The sequence below is a fragment of the Stegodyphus dumicola genome, chromosome 4, assembly GCF_044657685.1.
Source record: "Stegodyphus dumicola isolate Sdum_Otavi_A_Nest chromosome 4, ASM4465768v1".
NCBI lineage: Eukaryota > Metazoa > Arthropoda > Arachnida > Araneae > Eresidae > Stegodyphus > Stegodyphus dumicola.
Window position 1 is genome coordinate 176,072,078 of NC_140771.1, and position 26,587 is coordinate 176,098,664.

At 34.2% G+C, this 26,587-nt stretch overlaps 1 protein-coding gene across 1 annotated transcript in view; it reads left to right on the forward strand.

The window, feature by feature from the left end:
* LOC146997751 (uncharacterized) overlaps positions 1–26,587 on the forward strand; it is a 50,828-nt gene that overhangs the window by 8,527 nt on the left and 15,714 nt on the right. Inside the window, exon 2 of the mRNA XM_085815802.1 lies at positions 576–672. Coding sequence (XP_085671928.1) covers positions 576–672 — 97 coding nt within the window. The remainder of the gene's footprint in view (positions 1–575; positions 673–26,587) is intronic.

Genomic DNA, 26,587 nt, shown 5'->3' on the forward strand with positions numbered 1-26,587 from the left:
AATTTAAAAAATATTTTAAGATTTAAACTAAAGGGAAATATAAACTCCCATTTATAATAAATGTAAAAGTGAGTAATGAAAATAATTAGTCCTTCAGCACCATACAGGAGGCAGAATGGATTTACTCAGTTTCGTTTCAGATTTAAAGAACACCCCAGTATCGACAGTATTTTAAGCTCCTGCATACCGCAAAAACACTGAATGCTTACAAATATTCATGCTTTCTCCAGGATTCAAACCCGACCCAAGACTATAAATTATTATAAGATTTTGGCTTAAACTGTTAAATCGGAAGTCATAAGTTACAGAAGCTCTGAACAATTTTTGTAAAAAAATTAATTTTTATTACGTATACGTTATTTACGTATTTAATTTTTTACATTGAAAATTATGTAACTTGGGATGCTGCAGTATGAAAAATTTATCGTTTTTGATTCATTCTTTTATATTTCATTCATGCCTTTTCGACCAACTTCCAAGATAAATTTAATCATGAAATCTTTCTTGAAATATTCAGTATTCTATGAAATGTATATTAATACCTTTAAATTAATATGAATTATTATTTTGGACAGATTCTCAAAGTGCAGATGATGATTTGAAATGTAATCTCAAAATATGTGGCGCTGAGCTTCTCAATTTTGAGAAATTTACTTTTAAAATGTTATTTAGGTAAGGAATATTTTTTCCTTTAATTTGATAACTTTTTATGTTAATTATTATTGCAATAGCAAATTAAGCAAAATCATAATTATTTAGCACATTATTAACATTATTATTACTATTACTTTTTGTATCTTTTCATTGAAAAATTTGCATGTATAATAATATTATATTTGGGAAGCATTATCAGACAACTAACTGCAGACAAACATATTTAATTAAATTACATGATCAGTATCAAATATTTATCAGTTTTTCTCAATACGTTTTAAAGTGCTGGTAGTGTTGGAATTTCGATTAAAAATATCAGTATCCACAGCGAATCAAAAGGTCGAAATAATTCTCGTCATAAAATGAACTTGAGCAGCAAACTGAAACAATTAGTTTCTATGTTATGATAGGTTAACATATTAAAATAATATAACACAATTCGACTATAAAAATTAACGAAATGAATTGAGCATAAAATCATCCTCATTATGTTAGAAGCCAGAAAATGTTTGGTTCTCGAGAAAGTGATAAGGTGCTTTATAGATCTTCAGTTTCTGGAAAAATGCAATTTTTTTAATTAAATTATAAGCAAGTTTTGTAATATCATATTAAACTATTAAATAAGCCTTCTTTTAAGATGATTTATCAGCTCACTTTTACACATAACCCTTATGATACAGCTGACGCTCTTTATAACGACCTGTTGCGTTCTTGAGAAAAAGGAAGTAGAATGCTCTATCATTATAATGAGTGGTCGCTGTATGTAACACATTTAATATACTTTCATCGATTGGGAATTTTTGTACAGGTCGTTGTAATGAATTGTCGTTATAACAACTGACGACTCGGAGGGGAAAACCATTTATGTCCACTGATGTCCATTTATGTCACTTTGAGAGAAATGAATTTCTAACTGCTGTAACTTCATTGATAAAGAAAATATTATTATAAAATCAGACAAAAAATTTATAATAAACATTAAATTTTCTTTAACGAAGGTTGTATTATAAACAATATATATATGCACACACACGCATATATATTTATATAAACTTAAAGCATCTAAATTAATTAGTAAATTGGAATAAAAGCAAGGCAATTCCTTTATAATATACAAAAATGCAGCCGTGTATAAGAGGTTTAACACGGTTGCAGTTATTATATTATAGAGGAATTGCCTAGCTTTTATTCCAATTTACTAATTAATTAAAATTCTTTAAGTTTATTTTACTTCAATCCTGCAGCTATAGTGCAGGACGGGCTCAAAAAATTTTTAATTCTAATTTTTTAATTTGAGTTTTTAGCCTATTTTTATATTTCTTTATCTATCTCTCTCTGTGTGTAAGAAAAATATGTGTGTGTGTAAGAAAAATAAAGACTATGTAAAAGATGAATTATAATTTAAATTAGTAGTATAAATTATTTTCTTTTTTGTATTCTAAAAATAGCAGTCTCTCTTTGCACTGCGCCATTTCGAGACTAATCCATGTCATATGACTCCATGTCATATACATATATCATATGCATGTCATATACATAATTCCTGATGATGTAAACAGAACTAAAACTCAAACACCCAATAATAATTTTACTATTTCAATATAATGAATATTGAATCTTGTAGGAAGAATAAAGCTAATTTTTCAGAATAAACAAAATACCTTTATTTAAATTTTAAAACAGAACCAAAAAAAAAAAAAAAAATAAATACTGCAGCTCTAAACTATCAAAATTTTAAACTCTTAATTACTGCAGTTAAAACTCTTACAACTATTCAAAAATTAAAAACATTCCACTCTCTAAACAAAAATATATATAAAAATCTTTCGAATCCTCTTCTTGTTGCCACACCGTAAAATGCAAGTTCTTGTCCTATTATTTATATTTCACGTTCTCTTTAAGTCACGATCTTCACAAGTCATGATCTTTACAAGTCACGATCTTTACAAGTCCCGATCTTTACAAGTCTCCCCACAAGAAGCACATTCGTCACCGTAGAGACAATGTTGCTCAGAGTTCATTGAGAGAGAAAGAGTTAACAGCTAACCTTGACAAAGCATCAGCATTCCCATGTGAACTTCCTTTGCGGTATGTCACAGTCATGTTATACCGTTGTAACGCTAAGGCCCAACGAGACAGTTTAGCACCATGAGGGGCGCTTTGGGTCAAGTAGGTGAGGGGATTGTAATCAGACACAATCTGCACTTTGGCACCGAAAATCCATGTGTCAAATTTTTTCAAGGCTTCGATGACACAAAATGCTTCTCGTTCGATGGTTGACCATCGTTGTTGACAGGGCGTTAATTTCTTGCTGAAAAATGCTATGGGCATTTCTTTGCCATGTTCGTCGTTTTGAGCTAAACACGCTCCAACTGCGAAAGCAGATGCATCCGTATAGAGTTGAAAGGGCTTGCTGATGTCCGGAGTATGCAGAGATGGCATTTTAACCAACTCTTCTTTAAATTTGTTAAAAGCTGCTTCTTTTTCAGAGTCCCATGGAATATTATTTGGAACACTCTTCTTTGTAAGGTTTGTTAGAGGTAAAACAATCTCAGAAAAATTTGGGATATAATCCCTATAGTAGCTAAAAGTAAACTAGCCCTAAAAGACTCCTGACTTCTTTTTTAGTGGTAGGCTTAGACAGATTTCTGATGACTTCTACTTTCTCAGGATCTGGAGAGTGAGTGCCAGAACCTATTACATGTCCTAGAAACTTCACGTGGCTCTTTCCGAAATCACACTTTTCTAGATTTGCGGTTAGACCTGCGTTTCTCAGTGTCTGAAACACTTGGTCGATGTGATAGAGGTGGCCATCCCAAGTTTCAGAAAATATTGCCACATCATCAATATATGAACGGCAGTAGTTCTTATGGTTTGCAAGCACCTTATCCATCGATTTTTGGAAGGTACTTCCAGCATTTTTCAAACCGAAAGGGAGAACTTTCCATTGGCAATGGCCGGAATAAGTGATAAATGCTGTGTAGGGTTTAGCTTCTTCTTTCATAGGAATTTGCCAATATCCCTTGGTTAAATCGAGAACTGTTATGAATTTGGCTTTCCCTATTTCGAATAGTAAATCTTTAGCAATCTTCATCGGATAGGCGTCCGGAATTGTGAAGCTATTTAAAAGCCTGAAGTCTATGCACAGTCTAACGCCGCCATTCTTTTTTGCAACACATACTATAGGATGTGCCCAGTTACTGTCACTGGGTTCTATAAGATCCCATTCTAACAGTTCTTTAACTTGACGATCGACTTCCTCTTGAAGTGAAACAGGAACACGGTAGGGCCTCAATCTTTTCGGATTACATCCTTCTGTAACCTTGATGTCATGACCATCAACATTGGCTTGACCAGGTTTGCTACTGAAAACATCTACATAAGATTTTAGTACTTTAAATAGTCCTTCCCGTTGGTAATATTTTAAGTCACCTTTCAAATTATGTAAATGGGTCCAGATATCATCAGCAGATTTATTCATAAGATCTGCTGGTGCATAGTGGATATCTCCAAACTCTTCATCTTGGTCAAAAATGATACCAACGTGATCTACACGAGCAATATATGGCCTTAACTTATTTATATGGAGTTCCCTAATACTTCCGTTTTCCATTTCGATTTTGGCAGAGTGTGGCCTGGTAAGTTTGATCACGGTAGCTGGTCCTTGCCACGTGTTGAGCAATTTATGTGATGATGATGGCATTAACACGAGGACTTTGTCCCCAACATTGAAAGTCTTTTCTTGAGAACGTAAATTGTATCTTGAAGTGTACTCTTCTTGAGATATTTTGGAATTTGCTGATGCAATGTCATGAGCTTTTCTTAATTTTTCTAAAAGGTCTTGTAGATAATTTTCAATTGAACGGGAAGCTGTAACTGGAATGCTACGTTCACCTGTCCATATTTCTTTCAGCAAAGATAATGGTCCTGATGGTATTCTTCCATATACCATCTGGAAGGGAGACAAACCAGTGGTGCTATGTGGCACTTCTCTGTAGGCAAACAGGAGATAGGGAAGATTCAAATCCCAGTTTCTGCCATGTTCTTGGATATTTTTGTTCATCATCTCTTTTAAGGTTCTATTCCAACGCTCGACAGCACCCATACTCTCGGGGTGTCCTGGAGTGGAGAATCGTGGAGACACACCAAGTAAGTTCTCAAAGGCTCGGGTGAGTTTGGCTGTGAAATTAGTTCCCTGGTCGGAACAAATCACTTTTGGAAATCCAGTTTGAGTAAAAAACCTCATCAAAACGTTGCATGTTGTTTTCGCACTTATGTCTTTGACGGGGGTGGCTTCTGCCCATCTGGTGCATAGGTTAACTGCACATATCACAAACCGATGACCTCTCCTGGATGGAGGTTCTAATGGCCCGATACAATCCACGCTCCATACTACAAAGGGTGTTTCCGGCCTAACAATAGGTTGAATTGGGATTCGATCTTTGTACGTAACTGTTCTCCTCAATTGGCATTCTTTACAACTTTCACAGAATTTTTTAACATCTTGCTTAATAGTAGGCCAAAAGAATGAGTACTTGATTCGTTGAATTGTCTTTTTCTCACCGAGGTGGCCGGCAAGAGGGATTTCATGTGCCATTCTTAGGACTTCCCTTCTTTTTTCTAAAGGTAATACAACTTGCTTAATGTTTTCACCACAGATATATTCGGAATGAAGTAATATGCTATCATCGAAAGTATATGAATTTTGATTTTTATTTGCCCATTCAAAGCATTTTTTCAGAGTTTCGTCTTGTTCTTGATGTGTCTTGAATTCTAGTCTTACCTTGTTCGTTGTTTTCAGAGACTCTATGTTTTCTTGGGAAATCTGATTAACAACAGCCAAATTTGTAGTAATGTCTTCAACTGGTGAGGGTTTATCATCTGTCTCTTTGTACTCTAAGGGGGATGCATCCCAATGACGATCACAGTTCCACAGTTCGATATTTCCACAGAGTGTTTCATAAGCTGAAGAACTCAATAGCAAGTCGGTAACTAGCTTTTTTGAAACAGCACACGTAATGGACACTCTACCGTGAAATTCATCGTCAATTTTCATCTGGAAAATCTTTAGTGGAGTAATTTCGTTTTCACCAAAAGCAGAAGATATCTCTATTTTACTTTCTCCTTCGCAAGGTATGTTGTCAACCAATTTCTCACGGACTACTGAAATTTGTGCTCCCGTGTCTACGATTCCATTTAGAATAATATCTCCACATTTAACTTTGACAAGTTTTAATTCATCTATGTTTCTAGACACGTCCACTGATTTTGAGACAGGAATAGAGATCTTGGCAGTTAGCACTTCTGGTTTTTCTTTTTCTGCTAGGGGTGCTTGTGTTTGTATTAAGTTGTTTTGTGCTGTTGCAGAAGCACTTCTTGGTATCCGATTTTTGGTACATAACTTAGATGTATGACCTTCTTTTCCACAATTATAGCAAGTTAATTTGAAATTAGTCTTTTGTGGTTCGTCACTCTTACGGGATGGGTACACTCTTGGCGTGTTTTCAGCGTACAGCGATTTATTTCTGAAAGCTCTTTCTGGAAGTGGAGAACGAGGTTGCCATTTTTTATTAGTTCTGTCTGCTGATGGATTACCACCATTCTGTTTTGAGATATTACGAACACTGTCATATTCGTCAAGTTTATCAGCTAATTTGGTTGGAGAAACGAATTTCGCCCAGTCGTCAAGAAGATGGTCTCTTACTTCATAGGGTACTCTTTTCTTAATTTGGTCAGTAATAATCAAGTCTTTTAACGTGGCAAAATTTGTGATTTCAAGACCATTGATCCATTCTTCAAAATAACTTGTAATTTCGTAGCAAAAATCTCTCCATGATTTTTCAGCGCTCTTTTGGTGCATCACAAATTTTTTTCTAAAGCTTTCAGGATTTAATTTAAATCTCTTCAATAAAATGGCCTTAATGTACTCATAATCTTCAAAATTTTCTTCAGATTCCCTACCAATTAATTGAATGATTTCAGATGGCATTAAAGTCAATAAACATGAAACCCAATCTTTAGGATCAATCTTTGTCCTTTTAGCTTGTCTTTCAAATAAGGATAAATAAATCACAATATCATCGTGTCTTAAATTGAATTTGGGAATAAGCTTAATTAAATCAAAATTATGATGTCCATTTCATTTGTTGGTGGAGTTTGTGTTAGTCGAACACGAGATTCAATTTCGAGTTTCCTCAATTCAAATTCCATTTGCTCTCTTTTCTGCTGTGCTTCTAATTCTTCTTTCCTTCGTCTTTCCTCAATCTCTTCTTTTACCTTTCTTCGGTGTTCCTCAATCTCTTCTTTCTCCTTTCTTCGCTGTTCCTCTTCTTTTCTTTTCCTCTCTTCAATAATCGTTAAAAACACTTCTTTAGCAAATGCTTCATCATATGTATCACTTTGAATTATTTCATTTTTTATCGCCACGATTTTCATACTTGGATCTACTTGAATTTCTAATTCAGCAGCTAAAGCCAGCAAATCCTCTTTTTTCCCACGTCCCATAAAAGCCATGTCTCGATTTTATTCAGCCAATAGACTCTTAGTTTTATGAAAAGCTATTTTTTTTTCTTTTTCTATTTAAATATAATTCACAATGAATTTAATTTTATTCGGCACGAAAATCAATCAGTAGAATCAATACTTAATGTGTTGTTCACCTACTCTGGCGAGTCAAACGAAATTACATTTGAACACTGGCGTATTCATTACTTTGAAAATTACATTTGAACACTGGCGTATTCATTACTTTGAAAATTACATTTGAACACTGGCGTATTCATTACTTTGAAAATTTCATTTGAACACTGGCGTATTCATTACTTTGAAAATTACATTTGAACACTGGCGTATTCATTACTTTGACAAGTAAATAAACTAAGATTCCATGACGGAAACAATAATTAACTTTTCATAATCTTAATTAACTATTTTACGTTTCCAAGGTAAATTGAGCTCTCACCTGAGTTATTTTGGTTCGTAATTATATGCGGGGAAACTCCGATCCTACCGGCTGCGCCAGTAAATATCCTTTCCTTATTTCAATATAATGAATATTGAATCTTGTAGGAAGAATAAAGCTAATTTTTCAGAATAAACAAAATACCTTTATTTAAATTTTAAAACAGAACCAAAAAAAATAAATACTGCAGCTCTAAACTATCAAAATTTTAAACTCTTAATTACTGCAGTTAAAACTCTTACAACTATTCAAAAATTAAAAACATTCCACTCTCTAAACAAAAATATATATAAAAATCTTTCGAATCCTCTTCTTGTTGCCACACCGTAAAATGCAAGTTCTTGTCCTATTATTTATATTTCACGTTCTCTTTAAGTCACGATCTTCACAAGTCATGATCTTTACAAGTCACGATCTTTACAAGTCCCGATCTTTACACCATGTCATATACATATATCATATGCATGTCATATACATAATTCCTGATGATGTAAACAGAACTAAAACTCAAACACCCAATAATAATTTTACGGCAGAAATAATTATCCAATCAAAATGCAATGAGAACCAAAACTAACTCACTCTGAATTAAGAGTTCATGCTGAACATAACTCGCTCGCTTTCCCCTCTTCGGCCTAGCAGGGACTGCAGCCTGCTGCTGTCTTCTTATCGTAAAGCTACCAAAAATATAAACATTTTGAAATAGGCCCACATAATGCGCCAAGTGTTTTTTTCTCTCTGCAACATGTTTACTGAAAAGTGTTACTATTTTAAATTTAAAAAATCTGATGTGTACACCATATGACTTCCTTGTACGGAATATTAAATTATACGCATTTTTTCTTGCATTTCCTTTAAACTTATTATATTGAATTACACCTACTTCGCCGACACCGCATAAACCACAATAGAATAAATGCATTCATTAAAATTCACTTTGTTTATCATAGCGACACTCTGGCGCTAGGTTCCCTTAACAGTATTATATTTCGTTCATATTATAACTCAGAATGCACAAAATTTATATCATTTAAAGAATTATCTAATCGTTGCCACATGTTCTATTCAAATACTACAATAAAGCTAGAACGATGTATAAAAGACATTAAGCAAACAAAACAAAAAAGAACAGTTTTTCACACACGATTGAGTATTTCTCATTCAATTAATTCAGCTTTCACTTCGCGACAACGCAAAAATACATAAAAACTCAAAATATCTGTATTAAACATTACGAAGTAAATCTTAAACGCTTATTTCCTCGAAAAAATTCCAGAAAGGATTAAGCATGATTTAAATAATAAATGAAGGCGTTATCTTTGTTGTTGCGAAGCTAAGTTTCTATAGATCGGCAACAAATCCGCTATCCTGCTGTTTCAAATGTAAACAAGAGCAATGGCCGCCATCAAAAACATTATTAGGCTTAGCGGCACTTAAACAATTTTAAAATTGTTGATAATTCTAAAAATATTGCATACAGGTTTACTAAAGGCATAAAAACCTTAACCGGAAGATAAGAACTACATAATTCAATCATTTTTAAAGCAAAAAATGTACAATTTACAAACATATAAGAGTAAAGAAACTGAGATCACTGAGCCGGGTAACAGAGTGGGTATATATATAAATATATTTATATACGTTTGGTGCTGCCGATTGCAACCAAAATACGTTGAAATTTTGTGCATAGGACTGCTATAACATCTGTTCTGAGGCTACTCGTTTTGGAGTTATGCGAGATACCTACGTACATACGTTCGTACAGACGCCACGAAAAATTCTCTTCAGAATTCATTTTAAAGCAGTTTTATAATTTTTTTGGAGGAAAAGAGTGTTTTATCCTGTCCTTACGTACAGATATCACGGAAATACATCGTTAAATTGCATTGGAAAGAGGTCAAAATTGGATATTTTCGTTGAAATATGCTGCCTGAAACTTTTTGCGATTACAATACTTCCTTTTTACTTCGTACAAGGAAGTAAAAAGAATGGACAAAGTATGATAAAGAGTGAGAAAAATTTTGAAAAATTTCAAATTAAGTGTTGGTGGAAACAATTACATTAACTTGGAATCAGTTGAATTTTAATTCGAAATAGAATTTAAATTAGTAATTTAAAAAATAAAATACACAAAATATATTAAAAAAGGAGCAGTAATATCAGTGTTGGATTCAAAACGGTCAGTAACGTACTCTTTTTCTCGCAGAATATTTATAATACTGCACACTTTGTAAGGATCTTAAGTTTTACTAACGTTTATTTTATTTTAAATCTTTACTATCACTTCTTATTTTCTACTTCCGGCCGGAATTATAAGCGTTAACGTATTTATGCAAAGTTTGTCTGGCGAACGCCAAGTATTTAAGTTGTGGCTTTTTGCCAAGCGAGAGAGAGGAAGCAGTTAGTCGAAGCAGGCCGCTTACCTTAGAAGTTTTAATCAGTTGCTGGTTGCCTTCCAGGCCAGAGGTTTAATCCTCTTGATAATTTTTACAGTTCTCTGTACTACATACGGCTTCCTGTTAATATAAGGCCAATCTTCTACGTTTATTATTTTAAAGTTAAATTAGAGTTTAGTTTTATTTTTATATTTTTACGTTTAGACCACAAGTAGTGGGTCTTTGTATTCCGAAGTACGGAAGTTATTGTAAATAGAGAAAAATAAAGGGTTTTGTATACCCTTCTTGTGTATCCTGTCTACTTCCCACAGTTATTGAACATAGCTTTAGTAAGCTCTCTGTTCCGAGTCAGGTCCTTGCATGTTCCCGAAGAAAGTAAGACGGAACATTGAACCTGATAGTGGCCCCCATCGAAGAAGAATAACCATGGCCGAGTTTCAAGAAGAACCTGTGCTGCCTGCAGAAGCGGCTCAGAATCCAGAAATGCCAGCTGTCGCCCTGGACGGATTTGGTTACATCGTCCAGACCATGCGCGCTTCGATGAAACCAGAAGCAACATTTAATGGAAACTCACCGGTAACCAGTTTTTTGGAAAAATTGGATGACCACTTCATGCTCTACCCCGTGCACGAATTTCAAAAAGTTACCTTAGCTACCAGCGCTTTGAGGGGCCAAGCGCTTAATTGGTTCAAATGTATAGGCAGAAGTCTCTTGGGTCAAGCAGGAAGTCCCACCTATACTTACGAGAATTTCAAGACTGCCCTAGTAAAAGCCTTCCCTGTTGTAAGGGATCGTGCGAAATTAGAAACGGAACTTTTTAGTATATATCAGCAAAGAATCGAAAATCTCTCAAGCTTTATTTTAAGAAAAATTCACGTCTTCAAACTCTTGTATGGAAACCGTCCGGATCCTGAGATAATTCAAGTGATTTTGCCGAGGTTACTGCCCCAAGTGCAAGACTTTATTGAATTAAGAAATCCGACTACACTGGAAAAGTTATTTGAGCTAGCAATCCAGTTTGAAAGTAGAAGAACGGCGGACATTGAAAGAAGACGCCAATATCAACAGCGAAACCAATTTGGTGCGCCAAGACTACAGCAAACTCAAGCACACGGCTACGGAAGCAAAGCGAATCAGTGGGCAAGGAAACCCGAGCATTCAAAAACAGCCGGCGAACGTCGACAGTTCAATAGCAATCCAGGTAAAAAGTCTCAAGGCCAGTGGAAAAAGAAGGAAAGCACGGAAATGAAAAATAATTTAAACTAAAACGGATTTCTGCTGACGGGAGGGTGCGGAAATCCGAAGGCCACGAAAACCCCTCTTCCTTCAAGTTAAATACAGTAATGGTGAAAAATTTGACTCTTCCGAAGATTGAAGTGTTGGTGAATAATATCCCAGCCACCGCACTCCTGGATACAGGCGCGCAGTGTTCCTGTGTGGCAGAAGATTTTTTTAGGAAGTATTTTCGGAAATACCGCATATATAATTCGGATAATACGACAGTGTTAGCGGCGCAAGGAGAAAAATGTAAGTGTATAGGTAAATTACCGCTGTATGTCCGTATCAAGGATGAACAAGTAAAGGTGATGTTTTTCATAGTAAAGAATCTGCAAGCACATATTATTTTAGGAATAGATTTTCTTTCAGAGGCACAAGCAACGCTGGATTTTAACGAAGCGTCCCTTAAGCTGACAATGAAACCAGTTCGTGGAGAAAAGGCTGAACCGCCGATGTTAAATCTTGACCACCTGCCTAATGAAGAACAGCGAAGAATCCGACAAGTGGTAAGTGAATTTGCTTCGTTATTTAGTGATATTCCAGGATTTACTCAGGTTACTAACCATAGTATTGACACCGGAGATTCAATGCCAGTTCGCCACAAAGCATACCGGTATGATAAGAATAAGGAAAAAATTATAGAATGGCATATCACCGATATGCTACGTAAAAAGATCATAACGCCCATCTCAAGTAGTTATGCTAGCCCGGTGGTTTTATGTAAGAAAAATAATGACTATCCTTTGACACATCCCAAAAGGTGGAGATTCGCAATTGACTACCGTAAATTAAACTCCATAACTAAATATCCGGTATATTCGTTACCTATTATTGAAGAAATTCTAAGGAACATAACATCCACCAAATATATGACGACTTTAGACTTAACGACTGGTTATTTTCAAATAGAGATTAGGCCTGAGGACGTGCCTAAGACCGCTTTTATAACCAAGTCTGGCACTTATGCATTTTTGCGTATGCCGTTTGGCCTTTCAGGGGCGCCGGCAACATTTCAGCGATGTATGGACATTGTGTTAAGACCTGTTCTTGGAAAGTCCACATTTATCTATTTAGACGATATCATTATTACTAGTGATAATCTCGACCAACATGTACAGGATTTAAGACAGGTGTTTTCTTTATTAAATGAGGCCGGTCTAAAAGTTAATGTCGAAAAGTGCAAATTTGCAGCCCCTGAATTAAAATATTTAGGTTACAAAATATCTCAGAAAGGAATTGAGACAGACGAATCAAAAATAATCGCTGTACAAAAGTATCCGACTCCAAACACGGCGAAGAAGCTCTCTTCTTTTCTAGGACTTTGTTCATATTATAGGTCCTTTATAAAAAATTTTGCAGCTATTGCTGAACCATTGTTAAAATTAAAAAGGAAAAAGGCAAGATTCTCGTGGACGGCCGAAGCCAATAGTGCTTTCGAAAAATTAAAACAAGCATTAACGCAAGCCCCTGTGTTGAAATTTCCTGAAAAGGATGAGAATTTAGAAATTTCAGCGGATGCTTCGGATTATGCGGTAGGAGCGGTACTTTCGCAAAATCAACAGCCCGTGGCACTTTTTAGCCGAACTTTAAATCAAACACAAAGAAACTATTCCGCGACCGAGAGAGAGGCACTTGCAGTTTTGTTAGCAGTGCAAAAGTTCCGAGTCTATTTTGGGAAGGCGCCAATAACAGTGTACTCTGATCATGCGGCGGTAACTAGATTGTACTCAGGAAAAAAACTTATCCCCAAGGTTAATAAGATGGGCACACAAGCTACTAGAATATAATCTGGTAATCAAACATACCCCCGGAAAGGAAAATATCGTAGCAGATGCCCTATCCAGAATTAAAATAGATGAAGAAGGTAATACCCTAAAGGTGGCAATGCTCACAGCATGTACACTGCTCAAAAAAAAAAAAAAAAAAAAAAAAAAAAAAAAAAAAAAAAAAAAAAAAATGGGACAGTGCTATATCTCCCGTTCTACTGGGCCGATTGACAAAATTCAAACTGCGTTCTTCATGTCTCGAAAGCGCGACTTAGGATATATATTAGATCTATATATAGCACTATTCTAACATAGGTATTTTGACACAAAATCGGACTTTTTCTGAAATAACATACCAATTTGTTTCCATATTTCGATTCTACGACTCAAATTATGCCAGAATACCAAGTTTTGTAAAAATCGTACGAGTAGTTTTTAAAATATTAGCTCTCAAAATTTTAGCTCCTCAATGTTAATTGAATTTAGCAAATATTTATTAATATCTCTTTTTTTATTAAATTTTTTTGATTTTTTCTCTCACATTTCGAAATTTAGGTTCATTCCAAATACAATTTACCCATTTTTTGTGTTTCATTTTTTAAATTTCTATTTTTAAATAATTTTTATAAATTTTTCGAAAAAAATTTTGAATTATAACCTATAAAATTTTTACCATCATCATAAAGTAGGTGTATTTTTAAGCATATCTGCAAAAAATTAGACTTTTTTATTCAAAATTTTCTAAGATATACACGAATTTACATATTTTCGCGTTTTAAAATTTGGCATCTTTTTTTTGAGCGATAATAACGCCAAATGTGGTCTATGGATTTTTGTTACACTGAATTGCCACAGCTATTTTTAACCTTAAATTTCAAGTCAAATTTTACGAAGAATTAATTATATGAAATTTTTTCCCACAATAAGGCGTAATAAATATTTATTAATACTATATGAAAATCTATTTTTTTAAATTATAGATGATATTATTAAAATTTTTAACAATTTTTTTTTAATTTCTCTCTTTCTTCCTTTTTTTTAAAAAATAAGAGTAAATTTTTGCCTTCGGCGTTTTATCGTCTGCTACTTTACTTCGTTTAAATCGAATTGTCTAAAACTGAGAATTTTCTTTTAATGTTTATTTGAATTTTATGAAAATATTTTATGACATTAACTGCATAATTTATTTCTAAACAAACTGTTGCTTTTGAAGTGCTTGAAAGAGCGGCAGATACTATCATCCATACTTTTAAAGCACAGTATATTTTTATAGAAACATAAGATTTAGAATAGAAATGATCTGCAGCTACTTAATGGCTGGTTAAGTCAGCAGCTTCAGTAGACAAGTACGAATAATTATATAAACGACACACAACATTCTGGATTCAATTAACAACGAGGATACGATGTTTATTAAATGAATTTAAGAAGTTTTAACACATAAAAAATCAACTCATATTTTATCCTAAAATGTATTTTTGTGCGTATTCATTATATCCTTAAAATTCTAATTTAGAATGTAATTGTCAAGAACTGAATCCTAATCATCAGTAATATAATAAGTAATTATTACGGTTATTAATAAATCCTTCTTTTAAAGTAATTGCAAATATTTCAAAAAACTTTGTCTGAATGCAAATATTTTTCTATGCAAAATTTTTTATTTTATATTAATCAAGATTGCACACGATATTATTTATTTGCACTTCAATTTTTACCGTCAGCTCTAGTAGAATAAGAGTACAAATCAATTATATTAATTAAGGATTGGATTGGATTATTTAATTATGGCAAAGCACACGAGGGCTATCTGCCTAAAGGGAGGGATGCCTTCGTGGAGAACTTTCTAAGATAAACTGGCTCGTATACACGTTACACATGGGGAAAACCACTAAAACGCCCATGCAGCCAGCCCGTTCGCGGAATTCGAACTTCCGACCGAACTACCAGTGCTCAGCGTCTTTACCGCTCGGCCGCTGGTGGACTATTTAATTAAGGAATGACCATCTAAATTTAGAAACAGCGTACCATAACAGCAATTCAATTATTGGCTCCGTATCTTTCATGTTACTCCCGATTGGCAAGCTACATGATTTTTAATGAGTATTCGGGTTTTGTTAGTAACTTCATTTGGAAATCGCGCTTAAACTAAGTTAGTTGGTTATTTGAACATAGAAAGAACATGGGAACTATTTGGTTAAGATGCTTTCATAGAGAACCTTTGTAAAGAGAACCTAGAAAACTACGAAAACCAACCATGCAGGCTGGGTTAGACTTCGCAACAAACAATTAGTATTTAACAATCTTCAAATGCTAGGCAACTGGTGAGGCTCCAATTAAATCTCCAATTTAATATTTTATTTGTAAATATTTAAAATATTCTTGTACACTTAGACACAAAAAGCAGAATTTAAGTTTTGTTAACTCGTTAGTAAACTACCAAGCCGTAGTGCAAATGAATATTCAATTTCTTTTGCAATAATTGTATTCACTTAATATTCTTGGAATATGAGCTAAAGAAGGAACGTTCTCGGAAGATTAAAGAAGTGTTTAAATCCAGTGATATAAGGTTTGTCTTACAAGCTCAGGATCAAAACGATTCTGCAATTGCCCCAGTAGTTGACTTGTAAATGGCTGTGAATTAAGCAGATGACTTTTAATCTTACGTTTTCAGTCAGACAACGTATTCCAAATGTTTTGTATTGCATGATAATGCATCTTTTCATTATTCAATAACCAGTCGGAGAACCGCTTGTGTTCCGAAAATTAGTATATGTACTCGATCGTCCTGCATGTTTTTCAAATTTGTCTTCTTGTGATTTTTTTTCTTTCACAAAAACTAAAGTTGCCTCTCAAAGGAAAGTTTTTTGATATTGAAGAGACAAAAGGAGTATGACATCTACTTTTAGAGGCATGTCAAAAACAGATCTCTACAAGCCTTCTCTTCCATTACATGTTGTGCAGTCAGACAAAAAGTTGCATCAGCGTAAATTCTATAATCTATTTTTATTACACTCTGATTACTTTACTAACATACAATGAATATATACTAAATCTTTTACTTCAGCTTAAGTAATTCGGAATTTTTGACTGAATTGTTGTCGGAACTGGAACTTAGAAGATAAGTCAAATTAAATATTTCGATAACCCAATAAATTCAAGGTTGAATTTCAATATTTTATTTTCGAAGAGAGGGGAATTTTTTTTAGTTTTGGTCCATTATCCTAAGTATATTTGCTTCGATTCTTTATTTTTCCATAAAAGCGAAAAATTTACTCATGGTATACATATAACGCATAGCTTCAAATTAAAATTTAATAATTTACAGAGTGGTTATAATTAAATTTCCACATTGAAATGGTCATAAAAGTGTAGTGAGAAATTCGTCCGTGAAAACCAAGAATTAGCGATTAGAAAATGTGAGATCCCAAATCACTCGCACAAGTGCGTACAATCTGGAATTCTTTTTCTTACAGATCGTTAATTTGTAATTTTTGAAGCCTGAATTCGGCCCTAAAACATGAAGATACTGATTCAAAACGCTTTTAATCGATTTGGGCCAAAGAAATGCCTCATGTTATCTATCTAGTTCCATTGCATTCTCCTATTGCATTCGATTGCATAGCAGTCATTCCACACCGTTTAGTGTTAAATGATAGCTAGTTTCATAACTGAACCATTTTTCTCTGAAGAGCAGTCGACAGCTGGACCACTGTGATTGCAGCTCACTTAGAGTCAATGTTAAAATGTTTCGTGATACATGAACTGCAGTAACGTGGCATTTTAGATACTACTATTTTTATGCAGGGCTGGGCCCCACCTCACGTGTGTCGCACAGTTACTTAGGCAACATTTCACGAATGAACGTCTTATAGGCCAACACTTCCCCTCTTCCCACCAGTCCTCAACCTCTGTGACTTTTAGCTATGGGGTTTTCTCAAAAGCACTGTTTATGGTGATAATCTAAACAGTTTGGCAGAAATGAAAAATGTGATACACTGACATGTCCTTAACATTCCTCCATTTCATTTATCAACCTTGTATACAGCGCCATTTTTCCCCTGGTGGTGAGTTTTTGAACTCTTTTTTTTTTTTTTTTTCTTTTTTTTTTTTTTCCCGCAGAAAATAAATTTCCATAACCTCCTTTACACGATTCCCAAGTTTGATAACATTTGGTACGGTAATTTTCCTTTTATGACCATTTCAAATTGGAACTTTAATTATAACCACCATGTAAATTAAACTTTAAAAATTTGACAGTTTGGTTCAAGTCCCAGCTTTAAAAAAAATATATATAAATATAATCTTTTATATTAATCCTCTTAGAAAGAATGTTTTAAGAAGCTAATTTTTCTCTCGCGTTATAGATTGTATAAAAAATGATCTTTAATATGATTTAGATTGTTTCAGCCGATATAAGAATCGGGTTACTCGGTGGTACAGAATAAACCCTGCTGGACTATTTTATTTCTTTGTCATTTAGCAAATATCTTTTAATTAAAATATTTATCCTTTGGACTTCGCTTTAAACTTTATTTATAGTTAAAATGACTAGAAAATGAAAAGCTGTCTTCAGCTGAAACGCAATTCATGTAATTGATATTTTAAAAAATTGACAAGAATGCAAAATTTATGGAAGTCTAGCAATCGAAAAATCTTAATTTTCTTGTGTGTGCACTGAAAATAACTGTAGTAGGAAAGAAGAAAATTAGGGAGAAAAGTAAGCAAAAATTTGCAGGGAAATTTTGCTGTCAGACATACCAAGATGTTTCAAAAAGTTGGACGCTTTTGAATATACTTTCAGGATATTTCAAAGAATTTATGTGTTCAAAGAAAAAATACTTGGACGTGTACACCAGCAAATACCATCAATTGAGCTTGTGGTTAACAGAAAAGACAAAAACGATATCATTGCAGATTAAAGTGAAGAGCGACTGGTTTTAGACTATATGGTTGTATAAATTTAAATTGCGTTATAGAACATCATATCGTATCATAAATGAAGAATCCCATGATTTTCTCATTCGAATTATTTGAAGATTCAGGAGTTTATCCAGTGATGTATGTGGATGTCACCTAAAGATGTTTTTTTTTTCCTCCTGATGAAACAGCGACCGAGCGGTAAAGTCGTTGAACGCTGGTAATTCTGTTCGAGGTCCGAATCCCGCGAACGGGCTGGCTGCATGGGCATTTTCGTGGTTTTCCCCATGTGTAACGTGCATGCGAGCCAGTTTTCCTTAGAAAGTCCTCCACGAGGGCATCCCTCCCCTTAGGCAGATAGCCCTAGTATGCTTTGTCATAATTAAATAAACCAAAACCTCTTGATGAAACCAGTATTTCCTTTCATCTCATACCTTTAAAATGTTTAGCCTCTAAAGACTGATAAAGGCTCTGACCAAACATTGATGAAATGGATTGAATTGGATTATTAAGTTACGTCAAAGCAGAGGTATCTGCCTAAAAGGAAGGATGCCTTTGTGAAGAACTTTTTAAGGGAAACCAGCTGGCATACACGGTACACATAAGAAAATACACGAAAACGCCCATGCAACCAGCCCGTTTACCGGGATTCGAACCCCGGAGCGAACTACCAGGTCTCAGCGACTTTACCGCTCGGCCGTTTGTGGGCCTTTATGAAATGGAAGGCGATAACTTTATTTAAAATGATTGTCAGAAATATCAAGATATTTGGAAAATTTGGATGCTTTTTAATATACTTGCGGAATGCTTAAAGAAAAAGAGCAAGAATAAAGTAGAATGCCTGAAGAAAAAGAGAAGAAAAAATAAATTTTTGGGTAAAATTTAGTATTTGTATTTTTTTTAATTTAAAACCTTTTAATCTTATGATATTTGATTCTTACGATTTCAAAAATAAAATATTTGACTGAAATATGAATAACATTTAAGAAGCCAAATGTAGGATAAAATCGTGTAAAGCAATGGGCACAATGATAAAATTGTTTAAAGCAGTGTATGCAAGTCATCCTAAGTTAAAATGTCGCAATCCTAAGTTAAATATCTTTCTTATTTATATATATATATCTTTTCTGAACGGAACATTGAAAGGCGTGTTAACTGTGCTTTACTGTATTTTCTCTTTTAATATATGCAGTTTTCAAACGCATCGTAGTCTGGGTTACAAAGTATTCCTCCGAAAGAAACGCAATTCAAATAAATAAAATCACATTCTGGAAAATTTATATTAATAAGTATATTAAAAGTGCTCAATTCGAAGGAATAAATAGAAAATTTTAAAACAATTATCTGAAGAGACAATGCAACACAAACAATTAAAATAAAAGTATAAGAATTTAAAAATTACCTAAAATAATAACTATGACAAAAAATATATATAAAGAAAAGTATTTGAAAAAAAAATAAACGCTGCACCTTTATTTAAGCAGTTCGAATAGGTAAATAGAAAATTTTAAAACAGTTATTTGAAAAAAACCATGCAACTTAAACAATTAAAATGAAATTCGAAAAAGAAAAAATTACTTAAAATAATAAGTTTTAATTAAAAATATAATATAAAGAATATTATTTGGAAAAAAAGAACGATGGTGACTTTTTTTCCTCTCACGGGAAAGGAATCTAGGTTGCCATATATTAAGAAGTTCGCCAAGTGAACTATTCTTGGTGCAAACTGACAAAAAAGTGCCAACATAAATTTGTGAATTTCTCCGTAAATTTCGCTCCAAAATTTACAAAATTTCATATTTAGGCGTAATTTGAGTCGTAGAATCCAAATATGTAAAAAAAATTGGCATGATATTTCAGAAAAAGTCCGATTTTGTGTCAAAATATCTATGTTAGAATAGTGCTATATATAAATCTAATATATATCCTATGTCGCGCTTTCGAGACATGAAGAACGCAATTTGAATTTTGTCAATCGGCCCAGTAGATCGGGAGATATAGGACTGTCCCATTTTTTTTTTTTTTTTTTTTTTTTTTTTTTTTTTTTTTTTGAGCAGTGTACAATAAATTCCCGAGAAACTGTAATAACCGAACTGGGTAAGGATCCTGAGTTTGGAAGCATTTATGAGTATTTAAAGGATCCTGAAAATTTTAGCCACCAAGATATTGTGGCGATAAGAAATAGGGCGGCCCATTACGAACTAATAGATGGTCTATTATTCTATACAAAAACTACGAATTCCAACAACGAATTTCGACCTGTTATCCGAGCTAGTCTTAGATTAAATATCCTGCAGGAGCTCCATGACAGCCCTTTAGCTTCTCATGCTGGTATTCGAAAAACTATCCAACGCGTACGCGAGGCAGTCTATTTTCCTGAACTGCAAAAGTTAACAAGGGCGTATGTCCAGTCCTGCCCAACATGTCAAGCAGTTAATTATATTAATTTCCGCCCGGCCGGGTTTCTAAATAGTATTAAATCCGAATTTCCAAATGAAATAATTGGCATCGATTTATTGGGCCCTTTCCCAAAAAGTCAGTTAAATAAAAGTCGCTATCTCCTTGTTATGGTTGATCATTTTAGTAAGTGGACCGAAATTGTTCCCTTAAAACGAGGCTCCGCGAAATTAGTTACTGATTCTATTTTAAATAAATATATTTTAAAATACGGGGCGCCCCTAAAAGTTATATCGGATAATGGTCCTCAATTTGTAAGTAATGTATTTGAAGACATGTGCCAAAAACTGGGCATACGTCATTTAAAAATGGTCCCGTATCGGCCGCAATCAAATATAGCGGAACGGGTCAATAGAAATATAGTGAAAATTATCCGTAGTTATGTTAAAAATTTTCAAAAAAGCTGGGATAACTATGTCAATGAATTTGCTTTCGCCCTTAGGACCGCAAAACATGATTCAACGGGCAAAACTCCTGCTGAGTTATTTTTAGGCAGAAAGATTATAACGCCGTTAGATAAATTATTTTATGTGCAACAAAGAGCCCCATAATTTAAAATGGGTGATATAGAAAAAGTAATTAAAGAAGCAAAAAAGAATACTGAAGTAGCACAGAGAAAACAAAAGCTGTATTACGACTTGAAACGACGGGGAGTAACTTATAAAGTAGGGGATGAAGTATTAAAAATTAAGCATTCACTTTCTTCAGCACCAGAAGATAAAACTGCCAAATTTTTTCCACGATTTGAAGGACCATATGTCATAGAAAAAATAACTCACGCTGTAGTAGTGTTAAAAGCCAAGAATGGTGACACCTGCTCCGCAAACATTGATCAAATCAAACCCTACTATGATCGTAATAAAATGCAAATATTTACAGATCTTTTGCAGGATCCGGCACGGCAGACACCGCAGGCACAAGCTCCAGAGGTGGAACGACGACAAGTACAAGGGCAAGCCATTAAGAGGCAGGAGCAAGTGAAAAGAAAGTTTCCCCGCGGGAAAATTGAAGGTAACAAGAAAAAGAAGCCGTTCCACCGTCCAGAAAAGAGAGCTCACGAACACCCCCAGAATGAAGAAGGGAGAAGGACGACGAATGCAAAGAGAGCCAGGAGAAATGACGGCAACTATAACCCGGCTCTAAAACGGAAGATCGACTCATCCGCCAGGACTCTCCGCAGCAAATGTCGCCGAACTACGGAAGGGCCACCAGCGGCGGAGGAAAAGTTACAAGGAAAAATTGAACGGCCAGTAACGAGGTCCAAGCAGGAACATGAAAGAAGTTTCCTGGTTCCGCCAAGACCAGCTGCCATCAAACGGCCAAGACCACAGGCAGAGGCGAGAAAGAAGGTATTCAAGGGTGACCGAACTGGAAAAAAAAAGAAAGCTTCTAGAGGAAGGCACTGAAGGGCGAGCCCGCACACGAAGGAGGATAAATCAAACAACAATCTACGCTACTTTCCAAGACTGGGCTCAGAAAAGAATGTCCGAATATCACAAAGATAAGTAAAAATTTTATGTTACTTTGCAAACTTAAGTTAATCTTTCATTCTTACTGCAAGTGGCAGATTTCAAGAAGTTTTACCTCATGCGAGGTCTACCTTTATCGCCAAAAGGGCGAGAAATGAGTTGTTACCGATTTTGGTATTATGTTTTTCAATTACTCGCGCGTAAAACTAAAGTTGATGTATAATAGCGATGTGTAAATACTTAAATATTGTACAAGTTATTGTATAAATTTTATTTAAAACATTCTGGCAAGAAAGAAGTTTTAGTCTGAAAGACTTTTTGAAATGTAGTATTTCAACGTAGAAAGAATTGGCACTTGCTTTGAAAAGAATAGAAGTTAACAATGTACTACTAATGTATGTTTTCAAATGCATAAAATTAACGGCATGTTAATATGTTCTTATATACAATGTGAACTGTTATTTTAAATGTTAAGAAATACTATGATATGGTAAAAGCGAAAGTAATGCAAAAAAATTTTAAAACTTATTCGTGTGACTGAAAAAAGACCAAATTATGGTGAATATGTGTTAAAGGTTGAATGAATGTAGTTAGGCTCTCTGACGCTACACTTCAGAGTTAGCCACTTTCAGAATAGTACCTCAGGTTTTAGAGTTGAAGATAGGGTTTGTTACGAGGTCTTGTTATGTTGAATTTTAACACGTTAGTGTTTTGATTGTAGGAGGCAGTGTTGAACACGTATACATAAACACATTCGTGTTGGGTGTTCTTTTACAACACATGTCAGAGAGCATGGGGAGAGATAATTAAAATAAAGTCATGAATGAAATAAGAATGTTAAGAGAAATGTAAATATTTATGTTACTTGCCATTTCATTGTGTAACATTTCATTAAACTAGTTTTCCTTCCAGATCTCTGGAAGGAACCAGATTTGAATAAAAGCTCCTGTTTAGATGCAGTACAGATGAAAAAAAAATTGTGTGTACTGGGAGCTGCTATTGTAAAAACAAATTTCTTTCTTTTAAATTTCTAGTTTCTAGCGAAAAATGTTTGTAAAAGATTGGCCTCGCGTTAGATTCTAGAGCTAAAAGTTTTCAACAAGGTCGTTTTAGACCTCAGTTTTAAACTAATTAACTCTGGCGGGAAGTATGTAAGGATCTTAAGTTTTACTAACGTTTATTTTATTTTAAATCTTTACTATCACTTCTTATTTTCTACTTCCGGCCAGAATTATAAGCGTTAATGTATTTATGCAAAGTTTGTCTGGCGAACGCCAAGTATTTAAGTTGTGGCTTTTTGCCAAGCGAGAGAGAGGAAGCAGTGAGTCGAAGCAGGCCGCTTACCTTAGAAGTTTTACTCAGTTGCTGGTTGCCTTCCAGGCCAGAGGTTTAATCCTCTTGATAATTTTTAAACGTATTGTAGTGTTCACAGTTCTCTGTACTACATACGGCTTCCTGTTAATATAAGGCCAATCTTCCACGTTTATTATTTTAAAGTTAAATTAGAGTTTAGTTTTATTTTTATATTTTTACGTTTAGACCACAAATAGTGGGTCTTTGTATTCCGAAGTACGGAAGTTATTGTAAATAGAGAAAAATAAAGGATTTTGTATATCCTTCTTGTGTATCCTGTCTACTTCCCACAGTTATTGAACATAGCTTTAGTAAGCTCTCTGTTCCGAGTCAGGTCCTTGCACGTTCCCGAAGAAAGTAAGACGGAACATTGAACCTGATAACTTCAAATTAAGTAAAGCACTGAAATTAATTACTTAAATTAATTATACCTCTGAAAATTAGAACTCCTCCACTGCATAACAATTCTGCTAAAACAAAAGTAAAACAAATCTAATTACTCGCAATACAATTTCGTAGATCATGCAAAAAATTTACAGAATGGCTAAACTGCCCACAAAAATAATTTTATAAGAAAAAGTGTAAACAAATACAAAAAATGCCATTATCTAATTAAACTTACATTAAAATAGATTTATTAGTATTAAATTACAAAAGAATGAATGAAATTAGCCGAATGTAATTGTAGATGTTGCAGAATAGAAGTGAAACTAATAATTTTCAGTTGTTTTTAAAGGTGACTATAATTGATTTTCCCCAGTTTTTTCTGTTAATCTGAGAACACAAATTTCTTCGCTGTCGTAACTAACTGTTCCTCAAATGCAATTCGTTTCCCGTCATTTTATTTTTCAGGTCTTGAATCAGTTTTGCTTTTTCTTATTTTTCGACCAGCTTTTCTGGTTTTTTGTTAAGCATATCAATCTCTACTTTTAATGTATGCCAAAGACTATAAGTGCTCGTTCTTGGGTAATGGAATCCGAGATTAAATTTAAAATTTAAACTACCTCAGAATTTATCATACGACACTGGATTGTTCGGATTATTTGTTTTGCACATGGCGTGCAATTCTGTGATATTTAATTTTTCCGGTAAATATATTTTTTTACCCTTTTTAAAGGAATAATGACACTTTCTGCCTTTTAGGGAGCTGATATACTCAATTATATTATTACTTATAATTTAGAAATAGTTTCCTCAGGAATTACTCGTTTACGGTCTTAAACCTTTTCATTGTGGTCTACCGGTAGTTCTCGATCAACGGCCAGAGCTTCTCTTATCTTTTTAACCCAATTTTTTTTTTTTTTTTGTTATGGTGAAGAATGGAGCAAAGGTGTTTACACAAACTTGCCATCATTACATTGCCTGTCTTGGAAATAACACATTCGATAAGACTACGACGCACTGTGTGAAAAGCTCTCATTTCCCAAACAAGAACATCGAAGCATCGCAGGCAAAAGCTTTATAAGACTGGTGAGATAATAATTTTGAGTATTATAATTTCCAAGTTCATTAAAAGCTTTGAGGTTTTTCTCTATCACAAATCAAAGGAAATCATTGAAAACGTTTGCTCATACAATCAGGTTCTAAATGACGTGTGGCTGCTCTTAAAAGTTTTATAACATTGCGGATTCTCTTTGTTTAATTCCCCTTCTTGGCAGAAAACTCGGCTACTGAATCGGAGCTTGCACTGGAATCTTCACCTTGCATGTTCACGAGTACTATAGAAGAACTGATGGACGAAATCAACAGATCGTCGTTACAAAAGACAAGAATGAACATGAATAAGTTTGATACAGAGAGTTGGACATAATACTTCTTCTGGCTCGGCGAGTGGACAAAAATTGTTTTTTTCCCAGCAGGTAAAATCCTTTCTCGCTTAGAGTTACGCACATGAATACTTTGTCTCCTGAAGTGATTCATAATGTAGAAGCTATTCCTATTGCCCTTTAGAAGGCATTAATCTTCAGTTTTCACAAAAATGGACATAAATGGTTTCTGCCTCTGAGTTTTCAATTAGTTATTACATCGCCCGTCGACTATGTATAGAAACTTCTTTTATTTACTTAGAATTTTCATAAGAAAGTACAGTTTTGTAATTCACGTGGAGTTCAAGTTCGTCAGTTTGGCTTCCTTACAGTCAGTTTATAGTAATGATTTCTTCATGTGAATTCGTGAAATCTTTTTCCTTTTTTCCAAAATGAAGCACTTGTGAATTTTTTTTTTTTTCTCAATAGTAATTCGAAAGCCCAAGATTCAAATTTCAGTTTATCTCCAGTCTTCAGTCTTCCAATCTATTCCAATCTCAGTTTATATCCAACCTTCTGTTTGAATGTGATTCATGATCTTATAAATCGATCACAAAATATACTTCTCTCCGAGCTTGCGTTTACATGTCTAACAATCCCAATTAATGATGCCATTGCCCATTGGGGAGGGTTCGTTCTCATTTACTAGGATTCCATTCTTGGATTTTCGGTTAAAACGACAAGGGGAAGAGATATGAAAATCTGAATCGTTTTGACACTTTGATGATAATCCAACCAAAATAAGATAGCTCTCGAATAAATTCTCTAAGAATTTGTATCTTCAGAAAAGGCAATCAGCTTACATCTGAGAGAATTTAAACTTCACCCCTTTCAAGGGAGGGTTCATTGCATTAATTATCTACGTCTGAAGCTTTTACTGTGAAGTTAGCATGAAAAATATACTTAAATTTATTTGGCTCTTTTTTGATAATCCTTTTTTTATTACGTAATGAAAGCACTCGAAGGCTGTCTACGACAAATGATATCTTCATGAAAGGACTTTCTAAGAAAACTCAGTGTTCAGAAATCATATTCATTGCACTAGTGGTGGGCCTAGCAATTTTTGAACCTTTAGTTTGGCTTTAATCTCTCGTACAGGGAAAAATCTGATAGTCTACGGAGAAATATTACGTCATTGCCCTAGCTAACTCAGCCAATTATTTGTGATGTTGTTCTTTCCCGCCATCGAGTTGATATATACTAAGGCTAAAAAAAAAAGCTACAAACGCTAAAAGAAAAGGTAAAAATGTAAAAATGTTCCATCGCCGATTGCAAATAGGCAATCAAAAATTAGCATAAAACGCAATCCCTAAGTCACATCACAACCTCTTAAAAAGAAGCACGCTTGACCTATGCGTCAGTTCGCAAACAGCGATAGTTCCGTCTAGTTCGTGATAGCCAAAGCGGATAGCATGAGCCGAAGAACCCATTTCCACGATGAAACGCATTGCATGGTTATCTGGATGTTGCAAGCTAGTATAAGACAATCCGCTGTTGCGAGAGAACTTAATTTTCATCTTAGTGTCTT